The sequence below is a fragment of the Trichosurus vulpecula genome, chromosome 2 (genome assembly GCF_011100635.1).
Source record: "Trichosurus vulpecula isolate mTriVul1 chromosome 2, mTriVul1.pri, whole genome shotgun sequence".
Taxonomy (NCBI): domain Eukaryota; kingdom Metazoa; phylum Chordata; class Mammalia; order Diprotodontia; family Phalangeridae; genus Trichosurus; species Trichosurus vulpecula.
In genome coordinates this window covers 395,510,150-395,524,265 of record NC_050574.1, presented here as the reverse complement: position 1 = coordinate 395,524,265, position 14,116 = coordinate 395,510,150, and the positions used below count along the sequence as shown (strand labels likewise).

The window sequence follows — 14,116 nt, the reverse complement described above, 5'->3', positions numbered from 1 at the left end:
AGTCCTAATGCAGTCCTTAGTTGCCTAAGCCAGTTGCCTGTTTTAAAAACAATTAGACTCCCTGGCTGCTACAGCCACTCTAATTGAAGAAGCTTCTGAATTTCTGCCTGAAGCCTTGCCCTCTATTGTTACTATATGCAAGCCTTCAGTTACTTCCCAAACCCCTGCTTTACAGGATGCGTTTAGGGAATTTTACTGCAAGCTTTTCACCTAGCACTAGCCTAAGCTGATATTGAGTGATTTTCAGGGGACCAATGTCCCCCCTGGCTCACCACCCTGCTAGCACTTTGGCTGGCCCCCCCCCCTCATTTTATTGATCCTGTCTGTAACTATAGGTTCCTGATTACTTTCTCATATCCCCAACCTTATTCGTTCTCATGTTAATTCTGTCCCTGTCTTAGTGGCCCAAACCTCAGGTGCTCTGAATCAAGTCATTCCTTTTCAAATATTTGAAATGTTCCATAAAAGAAGTGGGAGATGTGATACCTGAGTAGCCAGCTATTGCTAGAAAAACCCTGCCCCCAGCCACTAACTGCAAACCCCAGTCTGCATAAGAGTGTCCTGGGTCCCTAAGACTCTTCCAAGGAATGTAAGCTAATTACCAGGAAAGCCTAACGATCTTCCTTTGTCTGAGTGAGCTGAGAGACAACTCTGTCTCTCCTCTCAACAAAGCCACCTGGAGCATCCCTCAGTCTGCCTATGGCCTTGAAGGATGAAAGCCTCAGCCCCAGATATTCTTTTGAATTACGAGACTGTTCCTAGCTCTTATCTCATGAGTCATGTTGTGGGATGTATGGCAAACTGGACACAGAGATCCTGGGTTGTAATTCCAATTGACACTTTGTCAACTATCTGATATGTTGTATTTACAATCTATTCAGGAGGTTCCTCTAACGTATCATGGTCATAAAAAGTGAAATAACACAGGCTTGCTGAGTCTGCAAAGTAACATATGTAAACTTTAAGAGATAATTAAGCACTGAATCCTGTATTGTCTATATAAACTACCCTCTCAGTTTAAACGTTGTCATTTGCTTTGGGAATTTTCCCCGAATGACCGCCGGCTAATAAACTTCTCCATTCAAAACTTATACTCTGTGGCGTGTCTCACTTGCTTCTGGTATAACACCTTGACATGAACAGATTTCATTTATGAAAGACAAAGGTAGAAAACATAGCCCTGTGGGAACCAGGTTTCAGACTACATGAGATGTTCTTTCTTTGCTTTCCTGCAAAAGTTCTTTTGCCAACATATATTCTGCTAAATCTCCACTTCCATACGGAGAAAGGTTAAAGGGGAAAGAAGACTCTACCACCTGGGCTGAGATTAGTCATGATTCCCATGCTGATCATCTCTGAAGCCATCAGGGCCAGTGTTTCTCCACCTACCTCTCAAAGCCACAGATAAAGCCATACAATAGGTGAATTGATTGCTCCACTTAGAAAATATTCAGGACCTTGCATGTCCCTCCTGTGACCTGTAAGCCTCTCTTCTACCATTCAAGGAAAAAATAACATTATCTCCTCTCCCTCCATTAGCCTATTTAGACTCACAGAACAAAGAACATGCATCATAGTTGCTTTTCTTTTAGTAGGCTAGAGAGCTCTCCCAGTATAATAAATACTGACATGTACAAGTTACATTGCTTCCTAAGTCACTTAACTTCCTATCAAGGAAGAGCTAGGACACTTGGAAGAAGCTGGCACATTATTTTAAAAAATCAATCCTTTTCATATGAGATTTGTTTCCCTGGAAATCAATGTTGATTGAAGAACTAAGATTGATCAAAGGTCAAATGTCTTTATATATTTCCAACAGGATACATCTAGAAAAACCAAAATGGTATCTGATGAATCCAAACCTGGATGAAGTTTCATGGCCCAATTTAAAATTCAGTTTATATCAAGTCAACTGATCTTAACTCTTCATCAGTTTCACTCCACATTTCAGTACCTCCACTAAGGCTGTTGTATATACAAGGTGTACAAAGTGCAAATTCTTCTCAGAGCCATCGATCATGTGAGCAATCCTCAGATCAAAATACCGGATTCCGGCATCCAGCTGTTCATTTATATTCAGTGCCTACAAGGTAGAAATCACCATAAATACTTTTGTTCACTGCAAGGAACACCTAGTTCTTCACAATTGCATCACCAGAAGTCTGTGAAACAGACAAAACTATTTTTTGTGCCTTCGTGGGCACCTTTTGAGCTTCAGCAGGGCATATAGTATTGTAAGAATAGAACACAGTAATAATAATGTAGGCTACGGTAGAAATAACCACCTATAACTGTGATTTTATCTGTGATATAGATCACCACCCTTCTGAGTCTCAGAGAGAGCTAAGTGATTTGCCCATGGTCACAGCTAGTAAAGGTCAAGGATGGGGAAGAAAGCTAGTAACGATGATACAAAAGAAAAGATCCTTAGTGAAATGTTTAAAAAAATATATAGGAGAGGAAGTTCATAAGGAGATACAATCACTGCGATTGTTAATACTGTTGTGATAGATTTAATACAGACTTCAAATAAGACAAGACAGACGTAGAGGTTCAAGGTTATAGATACAATCCTAATTCACATTCTTTGTGTATCAAAATGTAGAGGTTTGTTGGTGTTCAATAAACTCAGAGTTTTAAAAATTTAAGCACTTTAGGCAAACAAACAAAAAAACACCACCTAAGCCTATAGAATTTCCTCATCATCTGCTTACTGAAGATGCCCCAAGATCCCATGGAGTGATGTATCCAAGAGATCTTTGGTGAGCCTTAGACCCAGGAGATGTTAGAAAAATACTTGGATTAGGGGTAATGTCTTAACCAGATGCTATTAAACAAGGAAAAATCTGAACTGAGGATTCACCTTCAAGGCCCTCCATCCACATATGAGTGGAAAAGAAAGATCCAAGTGAGAGACAGGAAGCCTAGACAGAGATAACTAAGTCAGAGGTCAAAGATGGCATTTTGTGTACAGGGGTGATTGATTTGCCATAGTGGGACACATCCCAGAGTTAGACGTGACTCTGGTTCCTTTCTGAGGAATATCACCCCTGATCCATTTAAAATTAGAGATCAGTCTCTTATTATATCAATTTCTGACACAATCACTCAACTGAAACTCTCTCAAGTTATCTCTTTCTTAGTTACCTACCAGTGATATTTAATTGCCTAATCCAGGTGTGGGGAACCTGCAGCCTCAAGGCCACGTGTGGCCCTCTAGGTCCTCAAGTGCAACCCTTTGACTGAATCCAAACTTCACAGAACAAATCCCTTTAATAAAAGGATTAGTTCTGTAAAACTTGGCCTCAGTCAAAAGGTTGCTCCTGAGGACCTAGAAGGCCACAGGTTCCCCACCCCTAGTAATTTAATGTTGTTTTCCTCAATTCCTGGTTCTCCTCCTACCTTTGTGACTCGTCATCCTTTGCTAAATCTTCTTCCCTGTTACATCCAGTGACTGTGGGTGCCCCCAAGGGCTCTGTCCTGGGCTTCCTTCTCTTCTCCCTCTGTACCATCCCACTTGATGGTCCCATCAAGTTCCAGTTGTCAATACTATCCAGATGACTCTGAGATCTATATATCTAGCCTTAATATTTCCTGAGCTACAGTCCTGAATCACCAACTGTCTTTTGGGCATTTCAAACTAGATGTCCCATAGGTATCTCAAGCTTAATGTGTTCAAAACATCTTCCTCCGCCATACCCCCATGCCTCTTCCAAACTTCCTTATTACTGTCAAGCAGATTGCTGTATTTTCAGTCACTGTAATGACAAGTAAAGTGAGACTTTTTGCTGTTTTTTCTTTTGGAGGGCTTCTCAGCACTAAAGCAATCAGGTGCCTTTGATTGAGTCTTGCCTTTGTTTGAATCAAGAGTCTTTGATTGAATCAGGAGTCCTTGATTGGAAAAAGTATATATACTCTGGGATGAGCATTTTGCTTTGGGGCTCACTCATTGGAAGAGTGTTCCTGTGACTTGGCCACCGTTAAGGAGCTCCCCCAGCTTTGAGAACCCAAATATTGGTGCTTCTCTTTCTGGTAACTGTATGAATTGATATAGTCAGTCAGTTAGAAGCGTGTCTGTTAATTTGTCTTATTTTTTTCTATTTGTAATTTCTGTTTGTGTTTTCTCTGAAGTTCAGGGTGCTGACTTTTTCCCTTGAACTAAGTGAATGATATAGGTATGTTTAATTAAAGTACCATTGTTAACCCCTTAAAGTTGCTTTCCTTAGTAAAGCAGATCTAAGAACCTATGCTAGCAGCCCTCCTGTGTGCTGGTGTTATTGGTCTTACACCTCCACAGCAGCTGCGAGCAACACTGTTGTTACAGTCATTCAGGCTTACCACCTCTATTCCTCACTCCCATTTACCCCACATAGCCAATCTGTTGTCAAATCTTGTTTCTTTTCTCACAACTCATATATGGCCCCTTGCCAGCAGCAGTGCATGGTGTAGGATGAAGTAATTAACACACACACACACACACACACACACACACACACGGCTAGGCGAGTCATAGTCTGGCTATAGAATGATTTTAATGGGGACACTGACAGCCTTTTATACAGGTTAATTGGTGAGTCATTCTGACTTCTCATAAAACTACAATGCTGTAATGCATCAACATAGTAATACTTTTTAATCTCCTTGTTCCTGGGTATGAAACACTTGTTCCCTCAATGCTAGTCATATTGAAACATTTCTGTTCTTCCCCATGAAGTTAGCAGCTGCGAAGGCAGGTATTCTTTGCCACGTCTTTTTATCCTTAGATGGCCTTGCCTTGCATAGACCTATCCTCAAATGGGCTTGCCTTGCAGAGGCTTAGGAGGCTGCCTTGCAGAGGTCTGAGAGGCCTAAACAGGATATAGCTGGCTCTCCACATCGTTCTCCATAGCCCCTTCTCTCCACTTACAGAGCGACCATCTTCATTGAAAGATTTTCATCACCTCTTATCTAAACTATTGCAGTATAATCTTTTAATTGTTGTCCCTTCCTCAGTTCTCCTCCACTCAGCTGTCTGTGATTTTATAAAGTGTAGATCTGACCATGTTGTTCTGCTACTCAATAAACTCCAGTGACTCCCTATGACCTCCAGGATCAACTGTAAAAATCCTGTTTGGCATTTTAAACTCTTCACACCCAGCCCCTTTCTACCTTTCTTGTCTCATTACTGTGTGGTGAAGGGGGCATTTCGGTTGGCTGCTGGGTGAATTGCATGCCTAGTCCCAGCTCAGCAGCCAACCAAAACCCCCCTTCACCATACAGTAATCAGAAAAAAAAACAGGTTCACATTCTCAAATGGACAGGAGAGCCTTCTTCTAGGTTAGCATGGCAACCGGTTTATCTAAGAAAAAGTACTCAGAGAAGGAAGGATTTCCTAGAATCAAAGAAAGGGGCTCAGGTGCCTACTATCAGGTGCAGGGACAGGACATACAAAACATAAAAGTAGCCAGCCATGGGGCAGCTAGGTCATGCGGTGAGTAGAGCACAGGCCCTGGAGTCAGGAGGACCTGAGTTCAAATCCAGCCTCAGACACTTGACACACTTACTAGCTGTATGACCTTGGGCAAGTCACTTAACCCCAACTGCCCTGCCTTCCCTCCTCCAAAAACCAAAAAGAAAAAAAGAAAGTAGCCAGCCAGATGTCACAGTGGATAGAGCACTGGTGCTGAAGTCAGAAAGACCTGAGTTCAAGTCCGAACTCACCTAGCTGTGTGACCATGGGCAAGTCGCTTAGCCCGTCTGCTGCGGTTTCCTCATTTGTAAAATGAAGGTAATAAATAACAGGATGTACATTCCCAGGGTCATTGTGAGGATAAGATGAGATTATATTTGTAAAGCAGCTTGTAAACCTTAAAGTGCCATATAAATGAAGTGAAACAAACAATGAGGAGAACTCGGCCCGCAGAAAGAAATACAACTGAAAGAACTAGGCTAGTGGAAGGAAGAAGGTGAGAGGACCTCAACGTAAGGAAAGGAACAGGAGAGTCCAGAGATTAGAAGGGCCCCCAGGCTCGTCCCAGCCTCACGCCTTTCCTCTGCTCTTCTTCATGGGTGGCATTCTAATCCCTTCTTGGGCAATTAAATCCCTAAGTGACCCCGAAAGGACGGCAGCAGCTGTGTGCGTCAGTGCCAAAGCCGACAGTTCATCGGAGCCTAAGAACATCGAAAGCCTTATTACCTGCGTCGTCGACCATTTAAATATCATCGGACGGGTGATGCAGGGAATCACCTTATTTAACACCTGCAGGAGCTTTGATTTGTCTTGGGAGATTGGAGATTTCTTATTCAAGCAGTAGGTCATTGTATCATGGCTACCTGCAAACAGGAAGGGATGTGAAGTCTTATCTCCCGTCTTTGGACTGTTAAAAAATATGCAGTAGCCTACATACTACACACACACACACACACACACACACACACACGTGTATATACCTGCATATATATATATACATGTGTGCATATATGTGTAAATATACATATGCAAATATATATACATATAGTCATATATAGTCCTATATATACACATGTATGTGTATGTATATGTGTGTATATATATACATACACACATATATATATACATATACATGTAGTCGTATATATAGTGCTGTATAAATACACATAAAGTCTAGTACTATATGTAATAGAAAGGCAGCTAGGTGGCACAGTATAGAGTGCAGGGCCTAGAATCAGGAAGATCTGAGTTCAAATCCAGCCTCAAACATGTACTGGCTGTGTGACCCTGGGCAAGTCACTTAACCCTGTTTGCCTCAGTTTCTTCAACTGTAAAATGAGCTGGAAAAGGAAATGGCAAACCACTCCAATATCTTCACCAAGCAAACCTCAAATGGTTTCACAAAGAGTTGGACACGACTGAAGTGACAATAATAAAATATGCAATAGGAAGGACGGATCTGAGCATGCATCCTGCCCCTTTTCTGGTCCATGTGCCCTGAGCCCTTCACCCCTGCAATATATACATGCTTGTAAATGTGTTATTAAATTTTTAACATAATAGTTTACATTTATAAACCATAGTATCTTGTGGTTGTCAAAGCTCTTTGCTCTGAGAAACCCTGTGAGGTAGGTAGCACAGGCATTACTATTTCATAGATGAATGAAAAAATCTGGCTCCAACCTATATTTGCAGATTGATATCCCATTGTAGCTCTTCACATATCCCAGCAGAAGGGACTTACTTCTTGTTCCTCTAATTTAGCATTCCATCTCTCTCCTACATGCCTTTACATGAGCCATATCCTCTCTTGCCTAGAATGTACTTTTCCCTACTTCCCACCTCATAGAATCCCTAACCAACCAAGCCTCCTTCAGGAACCCTTTCCTGATGTCCATAGTTGGTAATAATAATTATGCATTAAAACATCAAATGTTTATAACCTGACACTAATAAAAATAAGGACTAAACATGGGTGGTGAATTGAGTTTGTGATATCCACTACTTTCCATCAGGGAGGAATCAAATGAGCTTCCAGGGTGAATGCCCCTAATCAGAGCCCCTAAAAAGTAAGCCAAATGGATAATACCAGGGAGAATTTAATGTAAATCCATAGTAAAGCCAGAGACATGTGAAACTCCACACCATATAAAGAAGTCCACTTTGGGATCATGTCAATGGGATTATGATGGCTGTGGTCACTCATCCAGTGTAAGTAGCGGAGGCTCTGTCTAGTCTTTGGCCTGATTGATTGAGGGAGCCTTGAGATCAGCTGGTCCAGCTTTTCATGATCCCAGAGAGACCCCTGGTTACATTAACCTTCCATTACTACCCTTCTACTTCCTGCTGCTGGGGGAAAAGTAAGGAGGAAGGGGGAAGGTGCCTGCTTTCCTTTCATAAAACAGAACAATTATCCAGTAGCAAGTACAGGCGCCCTCTTTCACATTCAGCCTTCTTCTGAATAGGGGCATCATCTCCTGAAAGAGCCATCATCTCCAGAATTTGAATTTAAATAAAATCTTTAAAACTTTCATTTTTGCTCCCTTGGGATTTCTGAAGCAGAGGATTCATAAAGGTGGTTGGGATAGTGGGGAGCAAATAGAAAAAAGGGGCACTTGTTTGTCCTGACAAATAAATATTCTTGTCAAGAAAGAAGAGTCATTAGGGGCAGCTAGGTGGTGCAGTGAGTAGAGCACCGGCCCTGGAGTCAGGAGGACCTGAGTTCAAATCCAGCCTCAGACACTTGACACACTTACTAGCTGTGTGACCTTGGGCAAGTCACTAAACCCCAATTGCCTGGCCTTCCCTCCTCCAAAAAAGAGAGAAAGAAAGAAAGAAAAGTCATTGACTGTCAGACCCAAGAAGAACTAACAAAAAGATCTTGTCTGACCCTCTCTTTTTCAAAAACAACCCACAGAGGGGAAATGACTTTGTCCAAAATCACATGACTAAATGGTGGCAAAGCTAACATTAGAACTCTGGTCTTCTGACTACCAAGTCCAAGACTCCTTCCAATTTATAAACTAAAAAAATCAAGTTATTGAAAAGTACATAATAAGAAATTTACGTAGCATTTAAAGGTTTCAAGAAAGAAATTTACATACATTATTTCATCCAAGGAAACTACAATAACATGAAGTAGATGGCACCAGTATAATTATCTCCTTTTAACAGATAAGGAAATAATGTTCTGAGAAGTTAAGATTTCCCCATAGTCACGAAGCTAGTAAATGGCCAAGATAGGATCTGAACCAGGACCTTCTGACTCAAAGTTTAGTAAGCTCTGCATTTTACCATGATACCATAATTTCTGTCAGGCTCCTTTCCCCCAAAGAGTTCAGTTAAGACAATAGGAATGACTACCAACTCCTACAAGCGACTTCTTTGCTGAGGTTGAGATGCCATTTTATGGTCACAGCAGAAGGGTTACTAGGTTCAGATGGTCATCATGAATCAAACACATATCAAGTTCAGGATGTTCTTCCATCTCTCAACCAAAAGGTATCTACTATGATACTTTAAGTCGTAAAACAGATCCTTATCCTCAGGTCAACCAATTCAAAGGCCTACATTTCTTCCCTTTTTCACCAGAATGTGGGAAACTTGCCCTAACCATCATCATCGAGAAGACAGAAACTGCATGGATTGTAATGGCAAGCAGGGTGGGACTTTTTTGTTCTTTTGTTTTGGAGTGCTTCTCAGCACTAAGGCCATCAAGTGCCTTTGAGTCTTGCCTTTTGATTGAATCAAGAGTCATTGATTAGAAACAATATATATGATGTGGTGCTAGTGATCAAAGATCTTTCCCACACCCTTTTGCTAAGTAGATGCTAAGTTTCAGGGCCCTAAACTAGATATATATGCTCTGAGGTTGGCATTTTGTTTGAGGGGCACACTCATTGGAAAAGTGTTGGTGATTTGGCCAGACGAGACTCTGGGTGGCAATTGGGGCCCCTCCCAGCTTTTAAAACCCAAATGTTGGTGCTTATTTCTCTGGTAACTGTGTATGTATTGCTATGGTCAGATAGAAGCCTGTCTGTTGATTTGTGTTATTTTGCTCTGTTTATAATTTCTGCTTATAATTTCTGTTTGTATTTGCTCTGAAGTTCAGGGTGCTGACTTTTTCCCCTGAACTAAGTGAATGATATATTTATGTTTAATTAAAGTGAGATTGTTAACCCCTTAAAGTTGCTTTCTTAAAGAACCTGTGCTAGCAACCCTTCTATGTGCTGATGTTATTGGCCTTGCACAGCCACACTGGCTGCAAGTATCATTGTTGTTACATATATTGAAATTAATTTAAATGTAAATAGTTACTAAGGTGTTTAGCTGTTTGTGTAGATGTTCAATGTTGTTTCTAACAAAGCATTTAATTTTTTTTTAAGTATTTAAGACCTGTGTCCACAACAGCACAGTCCTTTATTCTTTATCCCCTCTTTTCTCTTCCTGTGCTTCTAATGAGGAATGGGTCCTAAGAAGGTAGAGTCCAAAGGACAAGGACAAATGGGCACATACGTCAGGCAGAAGAGGTCCCATGTGGTTATTAGAGAGAAATGGTATTCTTGTCAAGATTCTACAGCTCTCATGAAGTTGCTTGTTGTTTTGTTGTTCAGTCGTGTCTGATTCTAACTCCATTTGGAATTTTCTTGGGAAAGAAACTGGAGTGGTTTGCCATTTCTTTCTCTAGCACATTTTACAGATGAGGAAACTGAGGCAAACAGGGTTAAGTAACTTGCTCAGGGGTGTCTGAGGCCAGATTTGAACTCAGGAAGGTGAGTCTTCCAGACTCCAGGCCTAGAACTCTATCCACTATACCACCTAAGTGCCCCTTCTCTCATGAAAGAGGGACCTAAAGAAATATCCCCAGGAGGAAAGGGGGTTAAGCACTAGTTTGGGAATCAGGACAGCTGAGTTCTAGTTCCAGTTCTTCCACTAAAAACCATGTGACCTTGCATAAATCACTTAATTCCTCTGAGCCTCAGTTTCTTGATCTATAAAATGGGGGAGGGACAGGGGAAGGGAAGGTTAGATTACCTTTAAATTCCCTTCCACTTCAAACATTCCATGTCTATAATCATCACTAAGTGCTTAATTCACATGTTGTTTCCCTTTCCTCCAGGGGCATTTCTTTAAGAGGATGAATGTAAATCCACATTTTTTAGAAAGAGAAGTTCTACAAGTTACTGCTTCCTTTGCAACCAAGCCTCTCTCTCTCTTCTCTCTATTTCCTCTACCCCTTACCCTCCCACACCACTTGGGTTATCACCTGCCTCTTTGCTTTTCCTTAATATCTGACTTAGACAAAATAATCAGGTGCCCTGAAGCTCCTGTTCTCAAAGCCCCTTGGACTCCATGCACTTAAGACATCTGCACGTGACCTAGGAGGCCTTGCCAACATTCTATTGCCCAGTGACTGAGAGCTCACTGTGTCACCTGAGAAGGACCACAAGGCCAAGAGAGCCAAGGTGCATGGGAAAAGGCAACCCAAGGACTTCCTCTGTGGTGCAGTCTCTGCTTAGAAATGATACTTGCATGGAACCTTGAATTGTGTGTTTTGTTAACTGGTGATCATTATGAACATGCAAAAGTCATTTAACCTATACCCAATTTCTCAAGAGCAGAACTATTTTTCACTTGGGAAAGGTCCACTCACTTCTCTGGTATCAAAGTTGGGGGAGAGCCAGGAGCAAACACTCCAAAATGCTAGAGGCCAGGAAGTCAGATTTCTCCAACTCTTGGAAAAGGAATTTAGGTGGGAGTACTGAATATAATGAATTTAGATTGCAATTGGAGCATGACTTGAGGAAAGCGATATAAATCCTTACAAAAATGGGGGAAAAAATGAAAGGACTAACTTACCTAATACGTAAAACCTAGGGAGTAGGGGGGTGGATTTTTCTTCATATAGAGTGTTTTGAGCAGTATCTACATGGTTCCCCCAGTGATGGCCCCCCTCCCCTCAGGGGAGACCAATCTTAGAGTCTGACTCACCAGCTGTATATTCTACCACACACTGAATCTCCCCACCTGCTGAGAAACACCTACACCTCCTTCCTTTTGTGATGATACAAAGGAAGAAGCAAACCATGAAACTGACTGTTTTTTATTCTTGAGATGAGGAGGAATCAGTCCTTGAGAAAAGTCATACCACACATTTGTTGTTGTTCGGTCATTTTGGTTGTGTCTGACTCTTCATGACTGTATTTGGGGTTTTCTTGGCATAAAGATAATAGAATGGTTTGCCATTTCTTCTCTAGCTCATTTTATAAATGGAGAAGCTGAGACAAACTGAGTGATGTGACTTGCCCAGGGTCACACAGCTAGTAAGTATTTGAGGCTGCATTTAAAATGAGGTCTTCCTAATTCCAGGTACAGTGCTCTATCCACTGTGCCACCTGGCTGCCCATCATACATTTAGCTTAGGAAAATTAGCTACTTTTAACATAGAGAAATGAAGCCTTTGTGGTAAACATGATCATGGGGATATAGATTTAGATCTTGGACATCAAGGTTATCTAGTACAACCTCCTCATTTTACAGATGAGGAAACTGAGATCCAAAAAGATTAAGTTGTCTTTTTTTTTTAAGAAAATGATTTGCCCAAGGTCACCCAGATAATACATTTCAAAGGTGAGATTTAAACACATGTTCTCTGACTCAGTGAGTTTCAGAGTTGGCATTGAAACACAGGTCTTCTGACTCCTAGATAGTACTTTTTCCACTGAATAGCACTTCCTGATCAGAAACAGTGGCATATGCCAGCTGAGGGTTTGCTTACCTGGAATGGAAAGATGGTGAAGTGGGATGTCCCACAGTTTGGGAGGCAGCTCAGACATCCATTGTGCATTGGTAGCACCCATGTTCTAAAGGTAGGCTGAAGAGCTAGACACCCCAACTGTTTAGTACGGGTCCTTCCTCCACAGACTTTGCCCTGAGAAAGGGAATGGAGGTTTCGCTTGTTAAAAATAACAGTGGTGCAAGTCAGGATTCTCCTGATATAGGAGACTGACTCTTTTGAAAAAGAATTCTTCAAGTTCCACTCACTAAGAGCACAATAACATATCCACCTATTTTGACCAAGAAGTTTGAGGAAACTTTGGGGTCTCTACCAGACTTCATTTAGCAATTAATTTTTTATCTGTTGTATTTAAAAACAAAACAAAACTCCCTAAGAAAGAACTGATGGGATTGGCTAATATGGCAAAAAGGCAAATGATAAATGTTGGAGGGAATGTGGGAAAACTGGGACACTACAGCATTGTTGTTGGAGTTGTGAACTGATCCAACCATTCTGGAGAGCAATTTGAAACTATGCCCAAAGGTTATAAAGATGTGCATACCCTGTGATACTGTTGTGGTTTGGGGTGCTGGGAACCCCAAAATGTAAGGGTACAGGATGAGTCTGTCTGGAATGAATTCAATCACTAGAACCTTCTTTTAGTCAAAGTAGTGAGGTTTATTGTAACACCAGTATGCCTTATTTGTAACATCAGTGTACTGGACAGATTCCTAGTAAATCTTAACATAATGGGGGCGAGACTGCTAGGTTTATATCCTAAAGAGATTTTTTTTTTCTAAAGGGTGGCGGGGGGCGATAACTTATTTGTACAAAAATATTTATAGCAGCTCTTTTTGTGATGGCTAAGAACTGGAAATCAAAGGGATGCCCATCAGTTGGGGGAATAGCTGAACAAGTTGAGGTATATGATTGTAATAAAATATTATTGTGCTCTAAGAAATGGCAAGCCAGATAATTTCAGAAAAACCTCGAAAGACTTACATGAACTGATGCAAAGTGAAGTGAGTAGAACGAGGAAAACATTGTACACTATAACAGCAATATTGTATGATGAAGAATTGTGAATGATTTAGCTATTTTCAGAAATACAATGACCTAAGACAATCCCAAAGGACTCGTGATGAAGCATGCTATTCAACTCCAGAGAAAGAACTAATATTATCTAAATATAGAGCGATGCATACTATTTTCTCTTCCTTCCTTCCTTCCCTTTAGTTTGAGCCTTCTTATACAAAATGACTATTATGGAAATGTTTTTCATGACTGCACATGTATAACCTATATTGGATTGCTTACCATTTCAGGAAGGGGTGTGTGAAGGGACAGGGTTTAGAATTTGGAAATTAAAACTTTTTTTAAAAGTGTAAAAAAAAATTATTTTAACATGCTAATTGGGGAAAAAATAAAATATTTTTAAAAAGAAAGAAAGAACTGATGGAATCTGAAAGCAGATCAAAGCATACTTTTTTTAACTTTATTTTTCTTGGGTTTTTTTGTGTATTTTCTTTCGCAACATGACTGATACAGAAATATGTTTTGTACGATTGTGCATGTATAACCTTTATTAAATTGTTTGCCTTATCAATGATGGCGGAGGGGAGGTGGGAGAGAATTTGGAACTCAAAATTGTAAAAGAAAAAAAATTGCTTTTACATGTAATTAGGAAAAAATAAAATTTTAAAATAAAAAAAAAAACCACTTCCTTATATGCATTCTTATCCCTCTCCAAATAAATGAAAAGTCCCTTGAGAACAGACACCATATCTTGGTGGGGAGGGGGAGTTGGGTGTGTGGGTGTATGTGTGTGTGTGGGGGGGGGGGGCGCGGTGCCTGTATTTCCTAGCTCAAGTCCTTGCATTATAGTAAGA

At 40.8% G+C, this 14,116-nt stretch overlaps 1 protein-coding gene across 1 annotated transcript in view; it reads right to left on the bottom strand.

Annotated features, from left to right (window-relative positions):
• The window catches only part of PLCXD1 (phosphatidylinositol specific phospholipase C X domain containing 1), a 28,320-nt gene extending 16,011 nt beyond the window's left edge, over positions 1–12,309 (bottom strand). Inside the window, exons 1-3 of the mRNA XM_036746761.1 lie at positions 12,228–12,309; positions 6,176–6,312; positions 1,955–2,083 (exon numbers count right to left, since the gene is read on the bottom strand). Coding sequence (XP_036602656.1) covers positions 1,955–2,083; positions 6,176–6,312; positions 12,228–12,309 — 348 coding nt within the window. The remainder of the gene's footprint in view (positions 1–1,954; positions 2,084–6,175; positions 6,313–12,227) is intronic.
• Between the last annotated feature and the right edge of the window lie 1,807 nt (positions 12,310–14,116).